At 58.5% G+C, this 27805-nt stretch overlaps 2 protein-coding genes across 3 annotated transcripts; one reads left to right on the forward strand and one right to left on the reverse strand.

Annotated features, from left to right (window-relative positions):
- The first annotated feature begins 2229 nt into the window (after window positions 1-2229).
- Window positions 2230-4452, forward strand: nkx2.4b (NK2 homeobox 4b). Its single transcript, XM_017302092.2, has 2 exons — window positions 2230-2930; window positions 3480-4452. The coding sequence occupies exons 1-2, from the start codon at window positions 2585-2587 to the stop codon at window positions 4103-4105; spliced, it is 972 nt and encodes a 323-aa protein (XP_017157581.2). The 5' UTR covers window positions 2230-2584; the 3' UTR covers window positions 4106-4452.
- On the reverse strand, window positions 4453-27805 carry xrn2 (5'-3' exoribonuclease 2). Of its 2 annotated transcripts, none has more exons than XM_008396956.3 (31): window positions 27574-27805; window positions 27113-27240; window positions 26919-27030; window positions 26736-26847; window positions 26296-26354; window positions 26138-26227; window positions 25994-26066; window positions 25636-25686; window positions 25406-25563; window positions 25251-25325; window positions 25028-25161; window positions 23543-23600; window positions 23365-23472; window positions 16299-16343; window positions 16084-16227; window positions 15490-15534; window positions 15158-15249; window positions 14482-14617; window positions 12927-13034; window positions 12757-12846; window positions 12606-12678; window positions 12416-12499; window positions 11540-11637; window positions 11389-11468; window positions 11260-11316; window positions 9687-9755; window positions 9413-9541; window positions 8681-8796; window positions 6952-7018; window positions 5252-5438; window positions 4453-4650 (listed from the first exon to the last, which is right to left on the reverse strand). In XM_008396956.3, exons 1-31 carry the CDS (start codon window positions 27646-27648, stop codon window positions 4597-4599), a joined length of 2907 nt encoding a protein of 968 aa, XP_008395178.2. In that variant the 5' UTR covers window positions 27649-27805; the 3' UTR covers window positions 4453-4596. The 2 variants fall into 2 exon arrangements, with proteins under 2 accessions (XP_008395178.2, XP_081458477.1); XM_081602351.1 differs by having other exon boundaries at window positions 5252-5431; window positions 6951-7018.

Genomic DNA, 27805 nt, shown 5'->3' on the forward strand with positions numbered 1-27805 from the left:
TCAATATTTGAACATCCATGAAGTTTGAAGACATTTCATTGTTAACTTTAGGTAGCTGTGAATCCACCCGTGTTAATCTGAACTTATTCTGTTAAAGATTCAACAGATTTGTTACAATCTTAAATATTTAATCTGTCCTTTGTGTGCAGTGAAATGAACATTAAATTCAGGAAACACTTTTGTCATCTTCTTTCTACAGTATAAATCAAATGATGTCTATTAAAATCATATATTTGTGACATCAAACTTTTTCCTGTCGTAAAGCCAGAGGTCAAACTGTGGATAAATGTTGGTCATTTACTTTCAACAAATGGAAACCAAACTGGTTTTAAAGTAAAGACACCATGTAAACTCCTCATCTACCTCAACACAGGTAAAGTTTCCACTGTGATTACGAGTGAATGAAAACTGTACAACAGGCTTTAACTCCAGGTCATAAGGGTCGGTGTCCTCCAGCCTTTAGATGTCTCTTCTCTAACACACCTGAGTCAAATCATGAGGTCAGAGGTCATTAGCACGACTCTGGAGAACTTGACTGTCCTAAGCAGCCGTTTAATTCAGGCGTGTTGGACCAGGACGTATAAATGTTGCAGATCGATGCCTGGATCTGAGGATCAGTGTTTTCCTGCAGCAGCTCCATCGGATCAGAAGGTAGATGAGATCTGAAAGATCCTGATGCTCCAGAAAGTGAAATAACACCAGAACCAATCAGTCGGCCATTTTGTCCTGTGTAGAGATAAATATAAAATGTTATTTATACACATGGAAAGTCAATAAACTAGAAACGAAAGATAATTTATTTAACTTAATTATATTCACTTAGTGAATAAAGTAAAAGGCAAATCTGAATATTTCACAAACTATATAAACAAATATCAACCAGCAACATGACTTAAGAATCTGATTGGAACCTTTTGGACAAAACAAACTAAGAACCACAGAGAATAAAAATCCAGTTTAGCTTCCAACAGCTAACGTAGCATAGCTCACATAAACATTAGCTTCCAACAGCTAACGTAGCATAGCTCACATAAACATTAGCTCCCAACAGCTAACGTAGCATAGCTCACATAAACATTAGCTCCCAACAGCTAACGTAGCATAGCTCACATAAACATTAGCTTCCAACAGCTAACGTAGCATAGCTCACATAAACATTAGCTCCCAACAGCTAACGTAGCATAGCTCACATAAACATTAGCTCCCAACAGCTAACGTAGCATAGCTCACATAAACATTAGCTCCCAACAGCTAACGTAGCATAGCTCACATAAACATTAGCTCCCAACAGCTAACGTAGCATAGCTCACATAAACATTAGCTCCCGCTAACAGAAACATGAGGAGGGCAGAGAATCAAAATACCAGCCATATAAAACCTGAAATCATTTATAATTACTCCATGTCTCATTATAACCGGAGAGCAAAGCCTGCAGGTTTCGCTCCTTCAGAGGACAGACCACCGGGACGCTCCGTCCAGACCACCGGGACGCTCCGTACAGACCACCGGGACGCTCCGTCCAGACCACCGGGACGCTCCGTACAGACCACCGGGACGCTCCGTACAGACCACCGGGACGCTCCGTACAGACCACCGGGACGCTCCTACAGACCACCGGGACGCTCCGTACAGACCACCGGGACGCTCCGTACAGACCCCCGGGACGCTCCGTACAGACCACCGGGACGCTCCTACAGACCACCGGGACGCTCCGTCCAGACCACCGGGACGCTCCGTACAGACCACCGGGACGCTCCGTCTGCTTCTGGGTTTTCCTGCCTATTTCTCCGGCCAGCGAACCATTCCGCCACCTAGTGGTCGTTTTTCAGACCACTTGGTCTCCTGTCCGCTCAAAAACGCACAATATGTCTATAAATAAGTTTAGGATATTATAAGGAAGTGCTGAGATCTACCGTTTTCCACCAACTAACGTATTTGCCACTTCGGCTCAGTGAGAAACGTTCAGAGGATAAAAACACGAGCAAAGCTCAGATGTCCCAGCTTTTACTAGCATGTAAACGCACCATCTACACACATCTGGGAGCGAAGCGTGAAAAGAGTCAGAAATATTTGTTCACTCGGAACCGGATCTGTGTGTGAATGCAGTTTAGTGTGAACCAGGTGATGTGTGTACTTTATCAACATGTGTAGGAGAAGGTTTATTTTAGTTTTAAGGTTTACAAATCCAGTTATTACACACACACAGATATTTTTACACACACAGGTATTGAGACCATTTTCACTCCATAGCAGAAAATCCGCTGCATGCGGCAGAACCCCTGGTTCTGGTTCCGAGCATCTGGACCAGTGTTCCCTGCAACAGGTGAAACGTCATGTGGTTTTCCACATGAACGCGCCTCGTGCACGCGCTTCTTCACGCGCCCCGCGTCGCTGAAACCTGAACAGGTGAAAGCTGCACGTGCTGCGCGGTTTCCTGCTGCAGATCTGAGAAAGTTCTGAAGAGTCGAACCGAACCTCTCCGTCACTCCGCCCCCACCGGGACGGGGCCCGCGAGAGGGAGGCGGACCAGCATCCAGCACAGAGCCGAACCGAACCGAACCGGACCGGACCGCGCAGCTTGTCCATGAGCCCGAAGCTGTCCACGCCGTACTCAGTCACAGACATCCTGAGCCCGATGGAGGAGGCGTACCGCCGGTTCGGAGGGATGGAGCCCGGCCCGCTGGGGGCCTACCGGCAGCCTGGGACCCAGAACCAGAACCACCTGTACCACCACCACCATCATCACCTGCCCGCTCCCTCCTCTTCCTCAGCTCTGGGCCCCGGGCCCGCCTACCACGCTCCCCCCGGGGTGCCGCAGTTCTCCGGGGCCGCGGCGGGGTTCGGCGGCGGCGGGGAGCTGCTCCCGGAGCCGGGGCGGAGCGGAGGGCCCGCCGCCTGGTACGGCGGCCCGCAGCCCCGCTACCCGAGCAGTGAGTCCGGCCCGAACCGGTCCTTGATTTATTTAGTGCGAACTGGTTCCGTGTCCAGTCAGGCTGCTGAGATTTAAACTTTTATTCTACTTTAATTAGTTTTATAGCTGGGGACATTTTGGATTTTTGGATGATTAAATCGAAATGATTGTATTTTTGTAAAAACCTTGAAACATTTGTTGTGAATTGCAGCTGAGAATTAAACTGAGTTTAATAGTTTGGGTTTAGTTTTATTAAAATAGTCTCATTTTTATGAATTGAGCTAAAAATAATTTCATGTAAAGAAAATGAATTTTACTTTAAACTTTTGAGTTTTAGTCGGATTGCAGATAAAAGTCTAAATTACTTTTTAATCTGTTTAAAGGATCGAATTTCGTTGCAATTTTGATCATTTTCTTTCAATACATTTTATAAACATTTAAATGTGTTTATAAGTTTTCATTATTTAGAGAATAAAGAAACTAGAATAAAAGTAAAATTAACTATAAATATTTTTTATTTATGACTGGCGGGTTTTTCCAGGTTGGTTTTTAACTCGGTCTCTCCCAGTCTCCAGGCTGATGGGCGCCCCGGGCGCGGTGAGCCTCCCCGGGATGGTGGGCGGCCTGGCCGGCATGGAGCCCGGCGCCAAGCCGCTGCTGTCGCTCCACGCCGCGCCGCGCCGCAAGCGGCGGGTCCTTTTCTCCCAGGCGCAGGTGTTCGAGCTGGAGCGGCGCTTCAAGCAGCAGAAGTACCTGTCCGCCCCGGAGCGGGAGCACCTGGCCGGCCTCATCCAGCTCAGCCCGAACCAGGTCAAGATCTGGTTCCAGAACCACCGATACAAGCTGAAGCGGCAGGCCAAGGACAAGGCCGCCCAGCAGCAGCAGGAGGCCGGCGGCCAGAGCGCGGCCTCCCGCCGCTCCTCCGCCGGGTCCCCGCTCCTCTCCAAGGCAGAGAGGAGCTGCCGGGGCGAACCGAGCCACACCGGGACCCGCCAGCCCGGCTCTGCTGACGCGGTAGCCGACCAGAACCAGAACCAGAACCAGCGGTCCTCCCCAGAGCAGCCGGAGGATCTGTGCCCCAGCCCGCCGCTCGGCCTGCAGCCGCACATCAACCTGACGCAGACGGACGCGGCGCTCATCGAGTACACCAGCAGCATGCTCGGGTCCAATTTACTGTACGGCCGAACCTGGTAGAACCGGGAAAACTGCAGAACATTCCCGACCCCGCAACAGGGAAAATGATCCAGTTTTCATTTCCGCGCGTAAAACCTCCTTCATGCAGAGACTCGACTTCCAGCGGGATGGAAATCAAACCGAACCGGACCAGAACTTCCTCCTGGATTTAAAGGAATATTCCTGAGTTCCGGCTCACCGGTCCGGTCTGCTGATAACCTGGTTCCAGAACTGCTGTGGTTCCGTTCAGGCATGACTGTTTCCTTTTGAAAACGGAATATTTCATGTAAAAAATGGATTTTTATTTTATTTAAAATTATTTCCTTTGTCTCAATGAACTGAATGTAAATAAAATGAGAAAAAAGACATTTAATCCCAGCAACATGTTTTATTCCACTATTTTCTCTCAGAAACAAAACTTCTACATCACGTTTTACAAGCTGGTTTTACAAAGATCAAAATATTGTACAGAGAAAATTAAAACATTAAAAAAATTTCCCATCCTGGAAAATTCAGTTATTCCAGCCGATGTGTCTGGATGGAGGAGGAAGAGGGAATCCTCTGGCCTGGAAAACAAAGAAACCGTTTTCATTCCGACCGGGAAAAAAAATCACATTTTCCTTTAAAACGACAGAAAAACCGTTTAAATCGTTTTAAACACATTTAAAAAATAACATTTTCATTCCAAAAGAGGGATTATTTTGATTTTGATCAGTTGAGGAAAAAACTTCCCAAAGATATTTTGTCCGATGGGAAAATCTGGATGATAATAAAAGCAGGAAAACGGATTGATGATTAACTTGGTTCTGATGTCACCGATGAAACCCAGACTGGGTCCGGATCCGGTTCTGATCAACTGGACTTCCTTGGTCAAACTAGGATTCTGCCAGTTTAAACTGGAGCGCCGCTAAATTGAAGCCACTCGGCTGATCGGACTGCAGGGAGATTCAAACGGCAAAGATCTGAAAATATCACTAATTTTAGTCCGAACTTTAAATAAACTTATTTAAAGTTTCACATTGATTTTTCCGTTTTTTAAAAGATGAAAATCCAGAAAAATCAAAGTGGTTCTGATCTGACTGGCCCGTCGGGATGTGATGAGCAGAACTGGGTCAGAACCAGAGTCAAACTGGATCCATCTGATCCCAGAGGTTTCCAGATGTTTACCTGCTGCTGGCCCCGGTTGTCACGGCGATCGCCCCAGTCTTCCCGGCGCTGGTCGTAGCGCTGCTGGTAGCCGCCCGGTCCAACCCCGCCGCGGCTCAGGTTCTGCTGGTACGCAGACTGCTGAGCCTGGAGGGCCCGGTCCCAGCCTTGGCCCCCGCCGCGGAACGGCTGCTGCTGCTGCTGCTGCCTGCACACACCAACGTTCAGCCGGTTAGCTTCGGCTAGCTCCGGTTAACTCCCGATAGCTCCGGCTAGCTCCGGTTAACTCCCGATAGCTCCGGCTAACTCCTGATAGCTCCGGTTAACTCCCGATAGCTCCGGCTAGCTCCGGTTAACTCCCGATAGCTCCGGCTAGTTCCGGTTAACTCCCGATAGCTCCGGCTAGCTCCGGTTAACTCCTGATAGCTCCGGTTAACTCCCGATAGCTTCGGCTAGCTCCGGTTAACTCCCGATAGCTCCGGCTAGTTCCGGTTAACTCCTGATAGCTCCGGCTAGTTTTGGTTAACTCCTGATAGCTCCGGCTAGTTCCGGTTAACTCCCGATAGCTTCGGCTAGTTCCGGTTAACTTCTGATAGCTTCGGCTAGTTCCGGTTAACTCCCGATAGCTTCGGCTACTTCCGGTTAACTCCTGATAGCTTCGGCTAGCTACAGAACTTCAGCTAGATCACTCGTTAGCTCCGGCCATGTCCGGTAAGTGGACTTGTTCTGGTCGGACAGAACCGGATCCTACAGCAGGGAGCTCTGCAGTTTAGATCTCGCCACTCTGCAGGTCAGAGGTCAACATCTCATTACCGCCGGTGTGTGACGTTGTAAGGAAATCCAGAGTAACGGGAACAACTGAATCAGGAATAAATAATCTGCTTTTATTTCACTTTAAAGGAAAACCTGGATTTCTCCGAGCTCGTCGTTCCCAGAGGCGGTTTAGTTTCACCAAATATTCCTGCAGTTTCAGTAGAAGTGAAAGACGAATGCAGCAGCACAGCTAAACTATTCCCTGCTGTTGATGAAACTCTGGTTCGGAACGCTCCGGTCCTGAAACGGTAGGAATCATTCAATCCGCCCCTCCGTCTGCAGAAACGAGTTCAGAAACCACAGCGCTGGTTCGTGGTGCTTGTCTGAGGGAAACTTTTCCAGCTTCATTTCCTTCCTGAAACCACAGTTTTCCAATCCTGAATATGGAGTTTTTATAAAAACATTCCTGAATCTGGGAATTTCAATGAAACGCAGAGCAGCTGAACTTCCTGTTGGGTTCTGGAGTTCTGGCTCAAGTCGGCTCAGCTTCCGCAGCGTCCGGCCGGATAATGAAGACGCTCCCATCCCTCATTACTGAACCATGTCACACTCAGAGCGGCGTTCCGATCGGAGCGCCGCTCCCTAATCCCCACTCAGAGTTCCTGAGAGGCTTAAGGAAACCGCTCAGCCTCCGGGAATGAGGAGCGACCCGGGGCGACGGGAAGCTGCGTCCAGGAGCCGGATCAGGACCGGAGAGCGTTAGTCATGAAGCTGCACACCTGTAGGCAGGAATACCGACAGGAATGCCGGGAACGCCACAGTTTTACAGGAAAAACAAAACTACCTGGAAGATTGCGCAGTTTTAACAGTTAAACGGAAACATTCCCTGGAAAAACAAACGGCTCCCGTCACTCAGGACAGCAACACAGTTTGCTGGATCAGAACCAGGACCGGAGTGTTGGACTCACCTGGGGAACGGCGGCGGAACGCTGCTGAAGGACGGCGGCGGACGCTGCGGCGCATTCTGCCTGGAATCTGCAGGGAACAGAACAGAATCAGGACCGGTTCCAGGAATATTTGGGTTTCATTGTAAGAACATTCCCAACATTCAGTTTGACTGTAGAAACATTTGGAGCCGTCAGCCGTTGGGTTTTCAGAGTGGGTCGGGTCGGGCCGGGTCCGGTCCGGTGGGGGGTTGGGTCCGGAACGCTGCATTAACATTCTCCAGTTGGGAAAACGAGGGAAGCATTCAGCGGGCGGCATTGTGGACGCCTCAAGTACCTGGGCTGCGTCGCACAAAGAACCGGTTACCACGGCGACGACCAGCTGCAGCGGGCCCGTTTGTTGACAGGAGAGGGGGGGCGGGGTCGAGTGGCTGGGGGGGGTTAGGCGGGTCAGAGGGACCAGGAGCTGCTTCAGTGAAGGTCCAGACCCGAACGCTGGTAGAACCTTCCAGAACCAGGAAACCCGAGCTTCACCATGGACACAGAACCAGAACTCTGAGGCTCGGTCTTTCCTGGTGGGATCAGAACCATCATCATCGCTTCCATGACGATCCAGATTCATCACGCTCCTGCTAGCATGCTAACCCATCATGCTAACATCTACTGATCAGTGTTAGCATGCTAACTCAGAGTGATGGGCGTTAGCATGCTAACTCAGAGTGATGGGCGTTAGCATGCTAACTCAGAGTGATGGGCGTTAGCATGCTAACTCAGAGTGATGGGTGTTAGCATGCTAACTCAGAGTGATGGGCGTTAGCATGCTAACTCAGAGTGATGGGCGTTAGCATGCTAACTGTGATCGATCAGCTGAACTCCCATCTGAGCTGTGGATCTCTGTAGATCCTCCAGAGATCAAGCTGTGATATCATCACAACTTTCGACCAATCAGGCAGCCAGGTTTGAAGTGAAGTAAAGTGGGAACAAGCCGCACTTTTCAGATTTTCTTAATAAAAGTTGCTGAATCCATGAATCCTTTCCAACGTTCTGGACTCGGTTGGTCAGTTTATCAGGCTGATGTGTGTGTGTGTGTGTGTGTGTGTGTGTGTGTGTGTGTGAGTGTGTGTGTGTGGGGTCAAGCAGCAGCCCATTCTCTCTCTCTGGTTGATCTCCAGCAGCAGAGCTGAAGTGGACCACCCACCCACCCAGTCAGTCCAATTATGAGTCCGTTCTGTCCATCGCGTCCCTCCAAGAGGACAAGAGGACAAGAGGACTGCTGTCAGTCTCTGTAATTAGCTTCCCCCTCAGCAGCTGCAGCCTGCTAATGGCGGCTAGCGGAGAGGTTCTGCGGAGAGGATGAAGCCGTCAGTATCTAACCTGTGGTGTGGAGGCAAACGGAGCGGAGGCTCAGAGTCCCGCGGCTCCATCAGTTATTGATCAACTGATTGGATGTCCAGAATGTGAACCAGCTGCAGCTCAGACTGGAGGAGTTCTGATAGGCCGAGAAGTTTTCATCTTTAATGGAAAATATTTAATTATTGCTCAGTTCCTCTTCATTCCCACTCAGCGCGTTGCTTTCAGCAAACGGCCTATACAAAGTCTCTATAAATGCTGTGTCACTTCCCGTCTCATCACATTGCCATCAGCTTCCCGGAAGGTGCTGCCCCCTAATGGAGCGCAGTGGTAACAGCCCGGCAGACGGAGGTTGGGTGTGGTGCGACAGAGGTCAGAGGTCGGGTCAGAGGCGGGGTCTTACGCTGGAAGTGCTGCTGGCCGCTGCCGTGGCGGCTGTAGCTCCCCTGGTGGTAGCTGCTGGGCGGTGCAGCGTTGCTGTACTGACCTCTGAACTGCTGGGCTCTGGGCAGGCTGTGGCTGCAGGGGACAAACCAGTAAAACCAGTAAACCACTGAGCTGTGCTCACTCTCCAACTGGACTCTACTGGTTCTGCCCCTCCCCCCCTAATTGCTGACTAATTATCTCCCAAACAGAAACGTCCAGATGTTCAATTATTCCCATTTCCCTGATGATAATACCAGCCTGCTGCAGACTGCAATCACAGCTGGCTGATGGGGGCCGCGCCCCGCCAGCCGGGGGGGGCGGGGGCAGCGCCGCATCAGACACGCTGATGCGCAGCACAGCTGATGCAGGTTCTGCTGGTTTTCATTTCATCTGTAACTCAGAAATTGAAGCTGCAGAATTTAACTGAATTATTTTGACACATTTGTTCAGATGATCACCACATCGATGTTTCATCCCAGTCCTCCCAGTCAATCAACCAATCAGAGCCAGGAGGAGGGTCTTAGCGCTGTCAATCACACCCATGTACCTGCTGCTACACTGCAGCTAGTTCGCCCTGTATGGATGCTAATGCTGGTTAGCATAGCTAGTTTTCCTGTAACCATTAGCACATTTAGCAGCTGGTCCACGAGGTGATTGGCAGCACTAAGCCCCTCCTCCGTCCCGCTGCTCTGAGCGTTGCCATGGTTACCCCAGCGCCCGGAAGCCGGCCTGGTCCAGGTGGGCCTGCTGCCTGTTGGGGTTGAAGCCCAGCTGGGGCCTCCAGGGGCCCCGGGCCCCCCGCTCATAGTCCCCTGGTTTCAGCACCTTGCTGGGCAACCTGGAACAGATCAACTGGTTAAACTGGTGCCGTCAAAATCCACAAGGACCTGAATGAAATGTGAAACGTCCGTTTCCAGTAAAGCTTCCAGTAAAACCAGCAGCAGAAAGAAGAACCACTGGTTCCTGGAGGGAAACGTTCTCACTTGGCTCCCGGCAGCAGAACCGCTTTGAACACGAAGCCTTCAGCAAACTGGGGATCCCGGAACTTCACACTGGCAGGAAGAGAAACCAGAGGTCAGGACGTCTGCTCCGGACGGACGGACGGACAGACGGACGGACGGACGGACGGACGGACGGACGGACGGACAGAGACGTTTAGACGCAGAACGCTTGAAACGATTCAGTTTAACAGGAAAATTATCCAACTGGTCTGAAGGAGTCAAACCAGCAGAGCGTCTACAGTGGCCCCCCAGGGCCAAACATGCTACAGTGGCCCCCCAGGGCCAAACATGCTACGGTGGCCCCCCAGGACCAAACATGCTACGGTGGCCCCCCAGGACCAGACATGCTACGGTGGCCCCCCAGGACCAGACATGCTACGGTGGCCCCCCAGGGCCAAACATGCTACGGTGGCCCCCCAGGGCCAAACATGTTACGGTGGCCCCCCCAGAAAAGCTACGGTGGCCCCCCAGGGCCAAACATGTTACGGTGGCCCCCCAGGGCCAAACATGCTACGGTGGCCCCCCCAGAAAAGCTACGGTGGCCCCCCAGGGCCAAACATGTTACGGTGGCCCCCCAGGGCCAAACATGCTACGGTGGCCCCCCAGGGCCAAACATGCTACGGTGGTCCCCCCAGACATGTTACGGTGGCCCCCCAGGGCCAAACATGCTACGGTGGCCCCCCCAGAAAAGCTACGGTGGCCCCCCAGGGCCAAACATGTTACGGTGGCCCCCCAGGGCCAAACATGCTACGGTGGCCCCCCAGGGTCAAACATGCTACGGTGGCCCCCCAGACATGTTACGGTGGCCCCCCAGGGCCAAACATGCTACGGTGGCCCCCCAGGGCCAAACATGTTACGGTGGCCCCCCAGACATGTTACGGTGGCCCCCCAGGGTCAAACATGCTACGGTGGCCCCCCAGACATGTTACGGTGGCCCCCCAGGGCCAAACATGCTACGGTGGCCCCCCAGGGCCAAACATGTTACGGTGGCCCCCCAGACATGTTACGGTGGCCCCCCAGGGCCAAACATGCTACGGTGGCCCCCCAGGGCCAAACATGTTACGGTGGCCCCCCAGACATGTTACGGTGGCCCCCCAGGGCCAAACATGCTACGGTGGCCCCCCAGGGCCAAACATGTTACGGTGGCCCCCAGACATGTTACGGTGGCCCCCCAGGGTCAAACATGCTACGGTGGCCCCCCAGACATGTTACGGTGGCCCCCCAGGGCCAAACATGCTACGGTGGCCCCCCAGGGCCAGACATGTTACGGTGGCCCCCCAGACATGTTACGGTGGCCCCCCAGGGCCAAACATGTTACGGTGGCCCCCCAGACATGTTACGGTGGCCCCCCAGGACCAAACATGCTACGGTGGCCCCCCAGGGCCAGACATGTTACGGTGGCCCCCCAGGGTCAAACATGCTGCACATTTAGTCAAAAATAAATAAAACCTTATATTTCATTCATAAACTCATTACCTTAATTTGCATTTATTAGTATGTAACTAATTAATAAGTAGTGTAGCTAAATACAAGAATATTTTTATCATGGACTCACTTGATGGCGCTGTTGACTGAAATGTCTCTGAGCAGAGGAACAGGCGACTTCACCGTCCTGAGGAGCACAAACAGAACCAGCTGGTTTCCGGGTCGGTTCCAGCAGAACTTAGCCCGCTACGGTTCTTACTCGTCTGGAAGGATGGGGTCCTCGTCCAGGTTCAGCGTTCCCTGGATGCCGTGGCAGAGCTCCGCCGGAACCGGCGCCTCCTGGAAGAGACGCAGAGTTGCTGAGCCACCAGAAACCCCAGAACAACAGGTTCTGGTTCTGGTTCTGGTACCTCCTGAGTCTCTGAGCGGTACAGCTCATGGATGAAGTCGAACAGCAGGTGGGATCTGCCCAGGAACAAGACGTCGCTGCCCAGACTGTTCCTCCGCACTGCAACACAAAGAGAATCGGGTTCTGGACGGGTCCGAGGCAGCAGAACCGGGTCTTTTTGAACAAACTTCCTGTATTTGCAGCTTTACGCTTTCAGGAAATGTTTGTTCCCTGCATCCCATAATGCAACACAGCCTGCTGCAGGAAGCCGTTTGAGTCCGGCTGGAGCAGGAGCATCATTCCACCACTAGAGGTCGCCTAAACCCCACTAAACACCGAGACAACCCCAGGTGAGCCCCCCCTCCAGACGAGCCCCCCCAGGAAAGCCCCCCCCCTACAGACGAGCCCCTCCCCTTCAGGTGAGCCCCCCCTCCAGGTGAGCCCCTCCCTTTTAGGCGACCCCCCCCTCCAGGTGAGCCCCCCCTCCAGGCGACCCCCCCCCACAGATGAGCCCTCCCCTTCAGGCGACCCCCCCCCCCAGAATAGCCCCCCCCCCTCCAGACGAGTCCCCCCCTCCAGGTGAGCCCCTCCTTTTCAGGCGACCCCCCCCTCCCCCCAGGTGAGCCCCCCCCCCTCCAGAATAGCCCCCCCTCCAGATGAACCCTCCCCTTCAGACGAGCCCCCCCTCCCTCCCGGTGAGCCCCACCCTCCCTCAAGAATAGCCCCCCCCCCTCCAGATGAACCCTCCCCTTCAGGCGAGCCCCTCCCCTCCAGACGAGCCCACCCCCCTCCAGATGAACCCTCCCCTCCAGGCGAGCCCCTCCCCTCACGGTGAGCCCCCCCCCCCCCCCCCCCCTCCAGGCGAGCCCCCCCTCCAGGTGCGGTGACCTGGTCTCACCTTCGTCGGGCGTCAGGTCGGGGTAAACGTCGGCCAGAGCCCCCCTCAGTCGGCGCTCATCCACAAACGGCAGCAGGGCCACGCCTGGAAGCAGGAACAAGACGGATGGGAGGAAAAAATACCGTCTGCTGAAAGCTGTGCTATGATGTCATAATGATGTCATCAGCATGCTGACAGGAAGTGGCCTCACCCTGCCAGGCGTACTTCTTCCCGTTCAGGTCGATGGCGAAGTCGTCAGGGTAAAAGTCGATGATGGAGGAATCCTGCAGCACAGCAGCGAGTCAAACAGGTAACTTCCTGCGCATCACTTCCTGCGCATCACTTCCTGCTGGCCAACTCACCGCGCTCATCATCAGGTTCCTCCATGTGGGCGGCAGGAAGTTCCCACTGGCGGCAGGAAACACTCCCATCAGCTGCTCCAGAGGCTTGAACTGAACAGAACAGCAGAGCGGGTCAGAACCGGACCGGCGAGCGGTTCCGACCCGACCCGACACACCCAGAACCTCCTCACCGGTTTGGTGTCCTTCTCGAACTCCGAGAACATTTCCTGGATGTCTCTGAAGTCGGAGGCGAACGGAGCGTAGTGGAACGGGAAGAACCACTTCCAGGAGGCGCAGCCCTGCAGGAGGGAACGGGTCAGAACCAGAACCAGGCCTGGCACTGGTTCTGGTCCAGGTCCAGCAACAGTTTAACCAAAGAAATTTCCCGGAAGCATCAAGGAATAAACAATAATCTGGATTAAATTATTTTACCAAGTAATCAGGAAACTGATGAGAATCTCGAATCGATATAAAATCTATAACAGATCCCAGACCAACCAATCAGAAGCTGCGATGGCCAGAGGCTTTTGGACTTCCATTTATTCCCAGGAATAATCCCAGGAATAATCCCAGGAATAATCCCAGCCGGCCTTCATTAGCGGTGCCGTCGCTTTAAGAAGCCGCCGCGGCGCTCAGCGACCCGATCTCCATCTGAGCCCATCAACCTGAGCAAAATGGCCGCCTTCGCATCAGAGCGACCCAACAGAACCAGAACCAACAGAACCAGAACCAGTGAGTTTCATCCATAGATGTGATCACTCCATAAATCAGATCCATAAATAAACTAATTAAAACATAATCAAGTTGAAATGTGATTTTTACATTTTATTAATTTATAATAATCGTTAAATGTTTAAATCTTAACCACTAAAAAGATGAAAGGATCTATAATTAATAAATGTTTAAATAAACCATCAAACATTTTTCACGTCAGATTTTAAATTAAAACTTGAGATTAAACGAATTGGCCGGTTATGGAGCCGTTTCCATGGCAACCAGACGGAGTATTTAAACGCCTCTGAGCGGTTCTGACCCAGAGCCCAGGCTTGGTTCCGATCCGTTTCAGTGTCCTGGCTCAGACGGTTCTGCCGGGTCCTCTGAGGTTTGGGTCGGCCGAGTCGTGCCTGATCATAATCTGCGGCAGTAGAGGACAGGCACGTTCCCGTCCACCGGGGGGCGCCGGGCCCTTCAGAACCGACCCCTGGGACCACAGGCAGAGAGCGGAACCGGGCCGGGCCGATCCGTCCAGGATGAACCTCTGAGGGCCGGCGCCGCAGCGTTAGCACCACTCCTGCTCCCACTCACATTCAGAAAGAGCAGAACCGGACCGGGTCAACACAGGAGTTCATCAGCTGCATTAGAGATTAAGGAGGAGCTCTGGGGTCAAAGGTCACACTCCAACCAGGGCCAGACTAGCTACGCTAACGCTAAAGCATTAATCACACAGACTAGCTACGCTAACACTACAGCATTATTCAAAGATTAGCTATGCTAACGCTAAACCATTAATAACAAAAATCTACGCCAACGCTAAAGCACTACGACAACATGGTATGTAGAGGAAGCTGATGCTAAAGCGCTATGCTAACATTGGGCTTGGTGGAAGCCAATGATGAAACGCTACGCTAACATGATATTTAGTGGAAGTTAATGCTGAAGTACTGCCACAGCACAGGCAGAACCGGCCAGTGATGGGTCCGGTCCTGGTCCCGGTTCAGCCAGAACCGGCCAGCGCATCCCGATTACCTGGTAGTAGTAGCGCAGCACCCAGCACAGCCCCTCCACGTAGGAGCGCACCACCTTCTTCCTGAAGCCGTCGTCAGACACGTCCACGTCGAACTTGGTCTTATAGTACCTCTGCTTCCAGCCGTCCTCCCACAGCCTGCAGCAACACACACACACACACTTACACACACGCACACACTTACACACACGGACACACACAGGGACGGACACACACACACACACACACACTTACACACACGGACACACACAGGGACGGACACACACTTACACACACACACTTACACACACGGACACACACAGGGACACACACATTTACACACATAAGGGGGTAAGTGTGTAAGTGGTGGGGGGGCATCATGAATGCCAATTATCTCGGTGGATTTAGGAGCTTTGACGAGAGCATCACTGAGGAATTTACTGCCACGTTCCTGATTTCCATATTAATCAGGCTGGGAGGGAAGCAGAGCACTGGGAGCACTGGGAGCACTGGGGAGGGTTCAGTGCCTGCAGCTGATCCGATTCAGGAGTGGAATCAGTTCAAAGTTTAGCTTAGAAGCAGTTGTGATGTTTTCAAGGCAGATATTCAGGAGTTGTGACTGAAGCAGTGTCTGGTTCTGACCCGGTTCGTGGTTCTGACCCGGTTTGCAGTCAAACAGAGTGATGGTAATCGCCTGACCTGACGTTGTCTTCGGGCTCCGGCTCGCTGTCGCTGTCCTCAGGTTTCCTTTTGACTCCTCGGTCTGCGCCGTCGCTCACGCCTGCAGACGACTGAGCAGGGCAACAAAACCCACAAACAGCTGCAGTCAGTCGGTTATGGCAAAAATATAAATGATTATTTACTGAGGCCTGTGGCAGAGCTGCTCCAGAACCAGCTGTTCTAGAAACTACTGAGGGTTCCTGAAAATGATAAAATATTCATGCTTCCCTTTGAGTTCAAATGTATAAAAAATATTCTAAAGATGTAAAGAGAGAGAGAGAGAGAGAGAGAGAGAGAGAGAGTCCACACACCCTGCCTCCGTTCCTCATCATGGACTTCAGGGACTGAGCTGCATCCTGCAGGAGAAACCAGACATCCGATTACTACCTGACCGCTAAATGATCGCTAGCTGAACATGAGCTGATCGCTAGCTGAACGCTAGCTGAACATGAGCTGATCGCTAGCTGAACGCTAGCTGAACGTGAGCTGATCGCTAGCTGAACATGAGCTGATCACTAGCTGAACGCTAGCTGAATATTAGCTGAACGCTAGCTGAACATGAGCTGAACGCTAGCTGAACATGAGCTGATCGCTAGCTGAACGTGAGCTAATCGCTAGCTGAACGTGAGCTAATCGCTAGCTGAACGTGAGCTGATCGCTAGCTGAACGTGAGCTAATCGCTAGCTGAACGTGAGCTAATCGCTAGCTGAACGTGAGCTAATCGCTAGCTGAATGTGAGCTAATCGCTACCTGAACATTAGCTAATTGCTAGCTGAACATTAGCTAATCTCTAGCTGAACATGAGCTGATTGCTACCTGAACGTGAGCTAATCGCTTCCCTTTACATGAGCTGATTGCTACCCGAACATTAGCTAATTGCTACCTGAACATGAGCTGATTGCTACCTTGTTGTGCTGCTCGACCGACTGCATCCTCATGTCGTAGGCCTGGTAGCGGGCGTTGTGGACCGGCTCAGGACGGTCCCTCCTGCCCAGGGCCTGGGGGGCGAACTGACCCGAGGTCATAAAGGCCGGACCCTGCTGCTCGGCCTGTGGGAGGAGAAAACGCCATGAGGCACCCAGAGGACGGGTCAGAGGTCGGGACCAGCAGCTGGACTCACCTTCATCCTCTTCCGTTTCTCCTTGTTTCTCCTCTTGAAGTTCTCCTGCAGGAAGAAAGAGGAGGTTTAGAGGAGCCGCGCTCTGTCGCTGCTCCAGAGCGCGGCGGCAGAGCGCGGCTCCAGAGCGCGGCGGCAGAGCGCGGCGGCAGAGCGCGGCTCCAGAGCGCGGCTCCAGAGCGCGGCTCCAGAGCGCGGCTCCAGAGCGCGGCGGCAGAGCGCGGCTCCAGAGCGCGGCGGCAGAGCGCGGCTCCAGAGCGCGGCTCCAGAGCGCGGCTCCAGAGCGCGGCGGCAGAGCGCGGCTCCAGAGCGCGGCTCCAGAGCGCGGCTCCAGAGCGCGGCGGCAGAGCGCGGCGGCAGAGCGCGGCTCCAGAGCGCGGCTCCAGAGCGCGGCGGCAGAGCGCGGCTCCAGAGCGCGGCTCCAGAGCGCGGCTCCAGAGCGCGGCTCCAGAGTGCGGCGACAGAGCGCGGCTCCAGAGCGCGGCGGCAGAGCGCGGCGGCAGAGCGCGGCGGCAGAGCGCGGCTCCAGAGCGCGGCGGCAGAGCGCGGCTCCAGAGCGCGGCTCCAGAGCGCGGCTCCAGAGCGCGGCTCCAGAGAGCGGCTCCAGAGAGCGGCTCCAGAGAGCGGCTCCAGAGCGCGGCGGCAGAGCGCGGCTCCAGAGCGCGGCGGCAGAGCGCGGCTCCAGAGCGCGGCTCCAGAGCGCGGCGGCAGAGCGCGGCTCCAGAGCGCGGCGGCAGAGCGCGGCTCCAGAGAGCGGCTCCAGAGCGCGGCTCCAGAGCGCGGCTCCAGAGCGCGGCGGCAGAGCGCGGCTCCAGAGAGCGGCTCCAGAGAGCGGCTCCAGAGCGCGGCGGCAGAGCGCGGCTCCAGAGAGCGGCTCCAGAGAGCGGCTCCAGAGCGCGGCTCCAGAGAGCGGCTCCAGAGAGCGGCTCCAGAGCGCGGCTCCAGAGCGCGGCTCCAGAGAGCGGCTCCAGAGCGCGGCGGCAGAGCGCGGCTCCAGAGCGCGGCTCCAGAGAGCGGCTCCAGAGCGCGGCGGCAGAGCGCGGCTCCAGAGCGCGGCGGCAGAGCGCGGCTCCAGAGAGCGGCTCCAGAGCGCGGCTCCAGAGAGCGGCTCCAGAGCGCGGCGGCAGAGCGCGGCTCCAGAGCGCGGCGGCAGAGCGCGGCTCCAGAGCGCGGCTCCAGAGCGCGGCTCCAGAGCGCGGCGGCAGAGCGCGGCTCCAGAGCGCGGCTCCAGAGCGCGGCGGCAGAGCGCTGCTCCAGAGCGCGGCTCCAGAGCGCGGCTCCAGAGCGCGGCGGCAGAGCGCGGCTCCAGAGCGCGGCTCCAGAGTGCGGCGACAGAGCGCGGCTCCAGAGCGCGGCGGCAGAGCGCTGCTCCAGAGCGCGGCGGCAGAGCGCTGCTCCAGAGCGCGGCTCCAGAGTGCGGCGGCAGAGCGCTGCTCCAGAGCGCGGCGGCAGAGCGCTGCTCCAGAGCGCGGCTCCAGAGCGCGGCTCCAGAGCGCGGCGGCAGAGCGCTGCTCCAGAGCGCGGCTCCAGAGCGCGGCGGCAGAGCGCGGCTCCAGAGCGCGGCTCCAGAGTGCGGCGACAGAGCGCGGCTCCAGAGCGCGGCTCCAGAGCGCGGCTCCAGAGTGCGGCGGCAGAGCGCTGCTCCAGAGCGCGGCGGCAGAGCGCTGCTCCAGAGCGCGGCTCCAGAGCGCGGCTCCAGAGCGCGGCGGCAGAGCGCTGCTCCAGAGCGCGGCTCCAGAGCGCGGCGGCAGAGCGCGGCTCCAGAGCGCGGCTCCAGAGTGCGGCGACAGAGCGCGGCTCCAGAGCGCGGCTCCAGAGTGCGGCGGCAGAGCGCTGCTCCAGAGCGCGGCGGCAGAGCGCTGCTCCAGAGCGCGGCTCCAGAGCGCGGCTCCAGAGCGCGGCTCCAGAGCGCGGCGGCAGAGCGCTGCTCCAGAGCGCGGCTCCAGAGCGCGGCGGCAGAGCGCGGCTCCAGAGCGCGGCTCCAGAGTGCGGCGACAGAGCGCGGCTCCAGAGCGCGGCTCCAGAGCGCGGCTCCAGAGCGCGGCGGCAGAGCGCTGCTCCAGAGCGCGGCGGCAGAGCGCTGCTCCAGAGCGCGGCTCCAGAGCGCGGCGGCAGAGCGCGGCGGCAGAGCGCGGCTCCAGAGCGCGGCTCCAGAGTGCGGCGACAGAGCGCGGCTCCAGAGCGCGGCTCCAGAGCGCGGCGGCAGAGCGCGGCGGCAGAGCGCGGCGGCAGAGCGCGGCTCCAGAGCGCGGCTCCAGAGCGCGGCTCCAGAGCGCGGCGGCAGAGCGCGGCTCCAGAGCGCGGCTCCAGAGCGCGGCTCCAGAGTGCGGCGACAGAGCGCGGCTCCAGAGCGCGGCGGCAGAGCGCGGCGGCAGAGCGCGGCGGCAGAGCGCGGCGGCAGAGCGCGGCGGCAGAGCGCGGCTCCAGAGCGCGGCTCCAGAGCGCGGCGGCAGAGCGCGGCTCCAGAGCGCGGCGGCAGAGCGCGGCTCCAGAGTGCGGCGACAGAGCGCGGCTCCAGAGCGCGGCTCCAGAGCGCGGCGGCAGAGCGCGGCTCCAGAGAGCGGCTCCAGAGCGCGGCTCCAGAGCGCGGCGGCAGAGCGCGGCTCCAGAGAGCGGCTCCAGAGAGCGGCTCCAGAGCGCGGCTCCAGAGCGCGGCTCCAGAGAGCGGCTCCAGAGCGCGGCGGCAGAGCGCGGCTCCAGAGCGCGGCGGCAGAGCGCGGCTCCAGAGCGCGGCTCCAGAGCGCGGCGGCAGAGCGCTGCTCCAGAGCGCGGCTCCAGAGCGCGGCTCCAGAGCGCGGCGGCAGAGCGCGGCGGCAGAGCGCGGCTCCAGAGTGCGGCGACAGAGCGCTGCTCCAGAGCGCGGCGGCAGAGCGCTGCTCCAGAGCGCGGCTCCAGAGCGCGGCTCCAGAGTGCGGCGGCAGAGCGCTGCTCCAGAGCGCGGCTCCAGAGCGCGGCGGCAGAGCGCGGCTCCAGAGCGCGGCTCCAGAGTGCGGCGACAGAGCGCGGCTCCAGAGCGCGGCTCCAGAGTGCGGCGGCAGAGCGCTGCTCCAGAGCGCGGCGGCAGAGCGCTGCTCCAGAGCGCGGCTCCAGAGCGCGGCTCCAGAGCGCGGCTCCAGAGCGCGGCGGCAGAGCGCTGCTCCAGAGCGCGGCTCCAGAGCGCGGCGGCAGAGCGCGGCTCCAGAGCGCGGCTCCAGAGTGCGGCGACAGAGCGCGGCTCCAGAGCGCGGCTCCAGAGTGCGGCGGCAGAGCGCTGCTCCAGAGCGCGGCGGCAGAGCGCTGCTCCAGAGCGCGGCTCCAGAGCGCGGCTCCAGAGCGCGGCTCCAGAGCGCGGCGGCAGAGCGCTGCTCCAGAGCGCGGCTCCAGAGCGCGGCGGCAGAGCGCGGCTCCAGAGCGCGGCTCCAGAGTGCGGCGACAGAGCGTGGCTCCAGAGCGCGGCTCCAGAGCGCGGCTCCAGAGCGCGGCGGCAGAGCGCTGCTCCAGAGCGCGGCGGCAGAGCGCTGCTCCAGAGCGCGGCTCCAGAGCGCGGCGGCAGAGCGCGGCGGCAGAGCGCGGCTCCAGAGCGCGGCTCCAGAGTGCGGCGACAGAGCGCGGCTCCAGAGCGCGGCTCCAGAGCGCGGCGGCAGAGCGCGGCGGCAGAGCGCGGCGGCAGAGCGCGGCTCCAGAGCGCGGCTCCAGAGCGCGGCGGCAGAGCGCGGCTCCAGAGCGCGGCTCCAGAGCGCGGCTCCAGAGCGCGGCTCCAGAGTGCGGCGACAGAGCGCGGCTCCAGAGCGCGGCGGCAGAGCGCGGCGGCAGAGCGCGGCGGCAGAGCGCGGCTCCAGAGCGCGGCGGCAGAGCGCGGCTCCAGAGCGCGGCTCCAGAGCGCGGCGGCAGAGCGCTGCTCCAGAGCGCGGCTCCAGAGCGCGGCGGCAGAGCGCGGCTCCAGAGTGCGGCGACAGAGCGCGGCTCCAGAGCGCGGCGGCAGAGCGCGGCTCCAGAGAGCGGCTCCAGAGCGCGGCTCCAGAGCGCGGCGGCAGAGCGCGGCTCCAGAGAGCGGCTCCAGAGAGCGGCTCCAGAGCGCGGCTCCAGAGCGCGGCTCCAGAGAGCGGCTCCAGAGCGCGGCGGCAGAGCGCGGCTCCAGAGCGCGGCTCCAGAGAGCGGCTCCAGAGCGCGGCGGCAGAGCGCGGCTCCAGAGCGCGGCGGCAGAGCGCGGCTCCAGAGAGCGGCTCCAGAGCGCGGCTCCAGAGAGCGGCTCCAGAGCGCGGCGGCAGAGCGCGGCTCCAGAGCGCGGCGGCAGAGCGCGGCTCCAGAGCGCGGCTCCAGAGCGCGGCGGCAGAGCGCGGCTCCAGAGCGCGGCTCCAGAGCGCGGCGGCAGAGCGCTGCTCCAGAGCGCGGCTCCAGAGCGCGGCGGCAGAGCGCGGCGGCAGAGCGCGGCTCCAGAGCGCGGCTCCAGAGTGCGGCGACAGAGCGCGGCTCCAGAGCGCGGCGGCAGAGCGCTGCTCCAGAGCGCGGCGGCAGAGCGCTGCTCCAGAGCGCGGCTCCAGAGCGCGGCTCCAGAGTGCGGCGGCAGAGCGCTGCTCCAGAGCGCGGCGGCAGAGCGCTGCTCCAGAGCGCGGCTCCAGAGCGCGGCTCCAGAGCGCGGCGGCAGAGCGCTGCTCCAGAGCGCGGCTCCAGAGCGCGGCGGCAGAGCGCGGCTCCAGAGCGCGGCTCCAGAGTGCGGCGACAGAGCGCGGCTCCAGAGCGCGGCTCCAGAGTGCGGCGGCAGAGCGCTGCTCCAGAGCGCGGCGGCAGAGCGCTGCTCCAGAGCGCGGCTCCAGAGCGCGGCGGCAGAGCGCTGCTCCAGAGCGCGGCTCCAGAGCGCGGCGGCAGAGCGCGGCTCCAGAGCGCGGCTCCAGAGTGCGGCGACAGAGCGCGGCTCCAGAGCGCGGCTCCAGAGCGCGGCTCCAGAGCGCGGCTCCAGAGCGCGGCTCCAGAGTGCGGCGGCAGAGCGCTGCGGCAGAGCGCTGCTCCAGAGCGCGGCGGCAGAGCGCGGCGGCAGAGCGCGGCTCCAGAGCGCGGCTCCAGAGTGCGGCGACAGAGCGCGGCTCCAGAGCGCGGCTCCAGAGCGCGGCGGCAGAGCGCGGCGGCAGAGCGCGGCGGCAGAGCGCGGCTCCAGAGCGCGGCTCCAGAGCGCGGCTCCAGAGCGCGGCGGCAGAGCGCGGCTCCAGAGCGCGGCTCCAGAGTGCGGCGACAGAGCGCGGCTCCAGAGCGCGGCGGCAGAGCGCGGCGGCAGAGCGCGGCGGCAGAGCGCGGCGGCAGAGCGCGGCGGCAGAGCGCGGCTCCAGAGCGCGGCTCCAGAGCGCGGCGGCAGAGCGCTGCTCCAGAGCGCGGCTCCAGAGCGCGGCGGCAGAGCGCGGCTCCAGAGCGCGGCTCCAGAGTGCGGCGACAGAGCGCGGCTCCAGAGCGCGGCTCCAGAGCGCGGCGGCAGAGCGCGGCTCCAGAGAGCGGCTCCAGAGCGCGGCTCCAGAGCGCGGCTCCAGAGCGCGGCGGCAGAGCGCGGCTCCAGAGAGCGGCTCCAGAGAGCGGCTCCAGAGCGCGGCGGCAGAGCGCGGCTCCAGAGAGCGGCTCCAGAGAGCGGCTCCAGAGCGCGGCTCCAGAGAGCGGCTCCAGAGCGCGGCTCCAGAGAGCGGCTCCAGAGCGCGGCGGCAGAGCGCGGCTCCAGAGCGCGGCTCCAGAGAGCGGCTCCAGAGCGCGGCGGCAGAGCGCGGCTCCAGAGCGCGGCGGCAGAGCGCGGCTCCAGAGAGCGGCTCCAGAGCGCGGCTCCAGAGAGCGGCTCCAGAGCGCGGCGGCAGAGCGCGGCTCCAGAGCGCGGCGGCAGAGCGCGGCTCCAGAGCGCGGCTCCAGAGCGCGGCGGCAGAGCGCGGCTCCAGAGCGCGGCTCCAGAGCGCGGCGGCAGAGCGCTGCTCCAGAGCGCGGCTCCAGAGCGCGGCGGCAGAGCGCGGCGGCAGAGCGCGGCTCCAGAGCGCGGCTCCAGAGTGCGGCGACAGAGCGCGGCTCCAGAGCGCGGCTCCAGAGCGCGGCGGCAGAGCGCTGCTCCAGAGCGCGGCGGCAGAGCGCTGCTCCAGAGCGCGGCTCCAGAGCGCGGCTCCAGAGTGCGGCGGCAGAGCGCTGCTCCAGAGCGCGGCGGCAGAGCGCTCAGAGCGCGGCTCCAGAGCGCGGCTCCAGAGCGCGGCGGCAGAGCGCTGCTCCAGAGCGCGGCTCCAGAGCGCGGCGGCAGAGCGCGGCTCCAGAGCGCGGCTCCAGAGTGCGGCGACAGAGCGCGGCTCCAGAGCGCGGCTCCAGAGTGCGGCGGCAGAGCGCTGCGGCAGAGCGCTGCTCCAGAGCGCGGCGGCAGAGCGCTGCTCCAGAGCGCGGCTCCAGAGCGCGGCTCCAGAGCGCGGCGGCAGAGCGCTGCTCCAGAGCGCGGCTCCAGAGCGCGGCGGCAGAGCGCGGCTCCAGAGCGCGGCTCCAGAGTGCGGCGACAGAGCGCGGCTCCAGAGCGCGGCTCCAGAGCGCGGCTCCAGAGCGCGGCGGCAGAGCGCTGCTCCAGAGCGCGGCGGCAGAGCGCTGCTCCAGAGCGCGGCTCCAGAGCGCGGCGGCAGAGCGCGGCGGCAGAGCGCGGCTCCAGAGCGCGGCTCCAGAGTGCGGCGACAGAGCGCGGCTCCAGAGCGCGGCTCCAGAGCGCGGCGGCAGAGCGCGGCGGCAGAGCGCGGCGGCAGAGCGCGGCTCCAGAGCGCGGCTCCAGAGCGCGGCGGCAGAGCGCGGCTCCAGAGCGCGGCTCCAGAGCGCGGCTCCAGAGTGCGGCGACAGAGCGCGGCTCCAGAGCGCGGCGGCAGAGCGCGGCGGCAGAGCGCGGCGGCAGAGCGCGGCGGCAGAGCGCGGCTCCAGAGCGCGGCTCCAGAGCGCGGCTCCAGAGCGCGGCTCCAGAGCGCGGCGACAGAGCGCGGCTCCAGAGCGCGGCGGCAGAGCGCGGCTCCAGAGCGCGGCTCCAGAGCGCGGCGGCAGAGCGCGGCTCCAGAGCGCGGCGGCAGAGCGCTGCTCCAGAGCGCGGCTCCTCCGTCCTGCAGCGTCTCACATCGTCCTCTTTGCGCTTCTTGAAGATGTTATCCTCGGCCACGCCCACCGCCTGCATGATCATCTCCACCCGCTCCAGGTTCACGAACCCGTTCTGTGTCAGGTAGCCCTGCAGAAGAACCCGAGGTCAGAGACAGATCAACCGGACCGGGTCTGACCGGACCGGGTCGGATGCTCACTCCGGTCTTGTGCACCACGTCCTTGTAGATGTTGACCAGCCGGTCGATGGCGCCCTCTCTGTGGGGACGACAGGGGAGGAAGATTTATTAACCGGAACTGGACAGAAGCCGATTATTACAGATTTCAGATCATCTGGGAACCTCAGATGATCAGAACTGGACCAGAACCAGCAGTTTTCTTATTGGTCCGATTCATTCAGATTTTGAACTGTTCAAGTTCATGCTCTTATTCTGAAGTCCATTTAGGTAGCAGTTCTGTTTCCTCTTACATTCTCCACCTGTGATTTGCTGCAGCCGCTGGCGTTTACTCTGTACCCAGAATGCATCACTGTGTGGAGGTCTGCTGATGTCCTGTGGTGAGCTAGGCTAAATCAGCAGCAGAGGTTTGTTCTGAAGAACCATTTCCTGAGGATCAAACCTACAGGAATGACAAATACAGCCCTGCAGGGGGCGATGTGCCATGTTGTAGCACATGTGTTAGCATGTTAACAGTTTTAGCATTAGCCTCCACCAACTACAGTGCTGGTATAATTCTTTAACATTTAGCTTGTGCTACATACTGTGATAGCATAGCGCTTTAGCATTAGCCTCTGCTGACCATCATGTTGATTTAGAGCTTTAGCGTTAGCCACACTACAGCTTATGATCACTGCTTTAAGGTCAGCACAGCTAACGGTTTAGCTAGCGATGCCATAGTTTTCCAGGCTTTTAAAGTTCATGTGGAAACCCGGTCCGGTCCGGTCCGGTCCGGTCCGTGTTTCTGCTTCAGATCATTCAGTTTTACTGGATTCATCAGAAAACCTCCAGAGTTGAACGTCAAACGTGTTTAAAATGTTTCCACAATCAAAAAGTCTCATTTCTGAACCTTTTCAGCTCAAAACCTCTGCAGCAGCAGCAGAACCGGGCCAGAGCAGCAGCAGAACCGAGCCAGAGAGCAGCAGCAGAACCGAGCCAGAGAGCAGCAGAACCGAGGCGCTGATTTAAAATGCTAATTATGGATCGTGATTAAAATGCCAGCGCTCATTCAGAGGATCAGCCAGGATTAGCTGATTAACTGGAACCTCGTCTGAACCAGAACCGCTTCGGACCTGAAACACGGAGCGCCGCTGCAATCAGAACCGCTGCGATCAGAACCGCTGCAATCAGAATCAGAACCGCTGCAATCAGAATCAGAACCGCTGCGATCAGAACCGCTGCGATCAGAACCGCTGCAATCAGAACCAGAACCGCTGTGATCAGAACCTTCTCACTGCAACCACAGGCCGCCTGCTGCCCTCAGACTCGTGTTGAGGTTTTTATTAAACTTGAACTGATCTGCAGTTAAACCATCTGATAAACAGAGAAATGATTAAAATGAACTGAAGCTGCTGAATCTTTTGCTCATTTCTACAGTTTTATAGAGGCGTTTGCCTCGTCAGCAGGGATTAAATAATTATTCCAATGATTGTCCGGTGAGGAAAGCAGCTCATCTTGCTGCAGACTCACCTGATCTCCAGGGACGGCAGGTGAGGCAGGAAGTCGTTCCCCACAAAGAAGCACATGAAGACCCAGTCGTCCACGCTCCGCTCAAAGTCGAAGGGGAAGGGCAGGCTGGCCATGGTCAGCTCTCTGGACAGGTACTGACCACAACACACACAAGGATCCTCCATGTTTATCTGACACCAGCTACAGAACCTGAACTGGGCCGGAGTGATGAAGAGTGACGGACCTCCCTCAGGACGCAGAGCCTGATGAAGATGAACTCCTGCTCGGCTGCAGGCATGGAGCCGGCGAACTCATCATGCTGAAGGAGAGACGGATTCACTTTTACCACCATGTAAAACATTTAAATGGATTTTAAACATGAAGAAGAACGACGCCGACCTCCCCCTGCTTCTGGCGCGCCACGCCCTGGCAGTCCTTCATCTCGTGGCCCGTCTGGCCGCACAGCGAACACGGCCGCGGCTTGTTGGGCTTGAACTCCTCCCTGATGATGGTGAAGTTTGGCTCATGGGTGGCCAGGCCCAGCATGATGAGGTCAGCTGGGGAACAGAGCAGAACCGCAGTAGAACCGGGACCGGAACCAGGTCAGCAGAGAGGGAGGGAGGTCTTACCGTCGGCGCCGCACAGGCAGTGGTGTGTGTTGGGGTCGTGGTTGGGCTGAGCTGTGGAGGAGGCGCCGCGTTAGTCTGTGTGAAAATCTCCTGGTGTTTTTTCTGCTACTAAATATAAAAACTACATTAAATGAGATTAAAAGGTTTTAATGCTGGTTTTCTGCCAGGATTAGTTTTAGTTTAGTTCCATAATGAAGCTCTTGAAACTTTATTTAGCATTTTCGTCATTTCATGTCGTTTTAACTGATGCATTTCAGCTGGTTGGTAAACGTTCTGTGTCTCGTGATGTTTTATGTAAATCTCTCGGTCACATTGGTTTGAAAAGGTTCTGTTTCTGTGCAGAAGTCTCGGAGCGCACCTCTCTGTCTCCTGATGAAATCCATGATCTTGTGTTCTCCCTCCCCTGGAACGCTGGCGTCAGACAGGAAAACCTGGACAGGAACAAACGGATCGGAGTGAAAGGCATCGCGTCCGGAGCGCGGTTCTGTCAGGAGGAACTCACCGCCACGTTCTTCCATCCCGGGTCGTTGCTGAGCCGCTCCGCCACGTAGTAACGCAGACACTGAGCCAGGTTATCCATGAACTCTGTGCCCTGCAGAAACATGTGACCTTTAACCCCGCAGACACCAACCAATCACTGCCGGCCGGCGCAGCACTTACAGGAGTGATGCAGTTGCTGTCGAATCGCTCCTTGATCTCCTCTGGGGGAAGATATCCTCCTGCAACAGGCAGACAGAGTGGGCGGAGCTTCACCTCACAGGTGACCACATCAGTCTGACCAAAACAAACACCTCCTACTCTTCTGCTTGCATCAACATCAGGTGTTTGATTACAACATGATATCTGTTGATCGGCATTTAGAGATATGTGATCTCATTCATCACAGACCAGATTTCTGGTGAAGTAAAACTGATGATTCCTGATTCATGTGAAACATAACTATGTGCAGAAAGAAGAACATGAGCAGCAACGAGTTCAACTAGTCGCCACCTGCAGACGAATGAAAACAGCCTCAGTGGTTTCCATGATGGCCGACTGCTGCTCCTCCGGACCTGGAGCGGATTCTGGACCCCATAAGGCAGGTTAAACACGTCACACACCTCTCTGGATGATCTCCTCCCTCATGCGGCTCTTCTCCTCCGTCAGCTCTGCCCCCTCCTTGGAGGCCCGGAACCGCCGGGAGCGCTGCTGGTTCATTTTGGCCCGGGGAGCCTGAGGAGCGGCCAGGAGAAGGCCCGTGAACCGCGGTTCTCAGAGGCTTGATGCAGACATGAGGGACTCACCACTCCGTCGATGGCCATGTAGAGAACCCGCCTGGGCCGCACGATGTTGAACAGGCGGTCGATGTACTCGAATATGGCCACCATCATCTCGTCCTCATTCTTCGGAGCGGGCCTGGAAAACCAGAAACATCTTTACTTTTTCACCCTGAAGCCAAAAGCTTCCATTTGTGACCGCAGCAGAACCAGCTTCCTACTTGTCCTCCGGGTGGGTGCACGGGTGGATGATCCCGTTCATGTCCAGGTACAGGTTATCAAACTCCACCTCGTTGGGGTTCGGCTTGGTCGTGTCCACCGGGATGCGAACGCCGTTACACTCCTTCCCCTGTGGGAAAAACCAACTGGTTTCACTGGGATGCAGGACCATGAGAAGGCGGCTGGTCGTCCTGAAACACCAGAGCTCATTTCTGCTGAGGAGCTCCGGGAAACCCGCCTGTTCCAGGGGAACCGGACACGTTGATGCGTAAACACAGCTACCGCAGCTGCTGCTTACTGTTTTCAGACTGAAGCTGGAGGATAACCCGGGATATTTCCCTCAACATGTCTCCTTCTCCTGGTTTAAACAGGTTCATGAACGTTAAAAGCTGTTTAATTATGTCTCGAAGCTGGTACGTGAAGCCAACCCGGGTTGTTCTCCGTGCTAACGATGCTAGCTCACCTTCTCCTCCACACAGTGGACGATTATCGACGGGTACTTCCGGCTCAGCCAGCGGAAAAAAGCCGGAACTCCCATATCTGCAGACTTTTTTGTGTCGGTTTATAAAATCCTAAAAGGTTAAAAAGCACCAGGGGTGAACTTCGGTTCCGGTTCTGGGTTCTGCTGCGCTCCAAAGCTGCTGCTACATGCTGTTATAGAAGCAGCTTTGCGAACTTTCTCCGGGTCAAATCCA

This window comes from Poecilia reticulata, chromosome 21 (assembly GCF_904066995.2).
Source record: "Poecilia reticulata chromosome 21, P_reticulata-male-v2, whole genome shotgun sequence".
NCBI lineage: Eukaryota > Metazoa > Chordata > Actinopteri > Cyprinodontiformes > Poeciliidae > Poecilia > Poecilia reticulata.

Coding starts and splice junctions, on each gene's coding strand:
- xrn2 (XM_008396956.3), bottom strand. CDS start 27,648: ATGGGAGTTCCGGCTTTTTTCCGCTGGCTGAGCCGGAAGTACCCGTCG. Junction 27,031..27,112: donor TGCACCCACCCGGAGGACAA/GTAGGAAGCTGG, acceptor CTGGTTTTCCAG/GCCCGCTCCGAAGAATGAGG. Junction 25,326..25,405: donor CGCGCCAGAAGCAGGGGGAG/GTCGGCGTCGTT, acceptor TCTCTCCTTCAG/CATGATGAGTTCGCCGGCTC.
- nkx2.4b (XM_017302092.2), top strand. CDS start 2,585: ATGAGCCCGAAGCTGTCCACGCCGTACTCAGTCACAGACATCCTGAGC. Junction 2,931..3,479: donor GCAGCCCCGCTACCCGAGCA/GTGAGTCCGGCC, acceptor GGTCTCTCCCAG/TCTCCAGGCTGATGGGCGCC.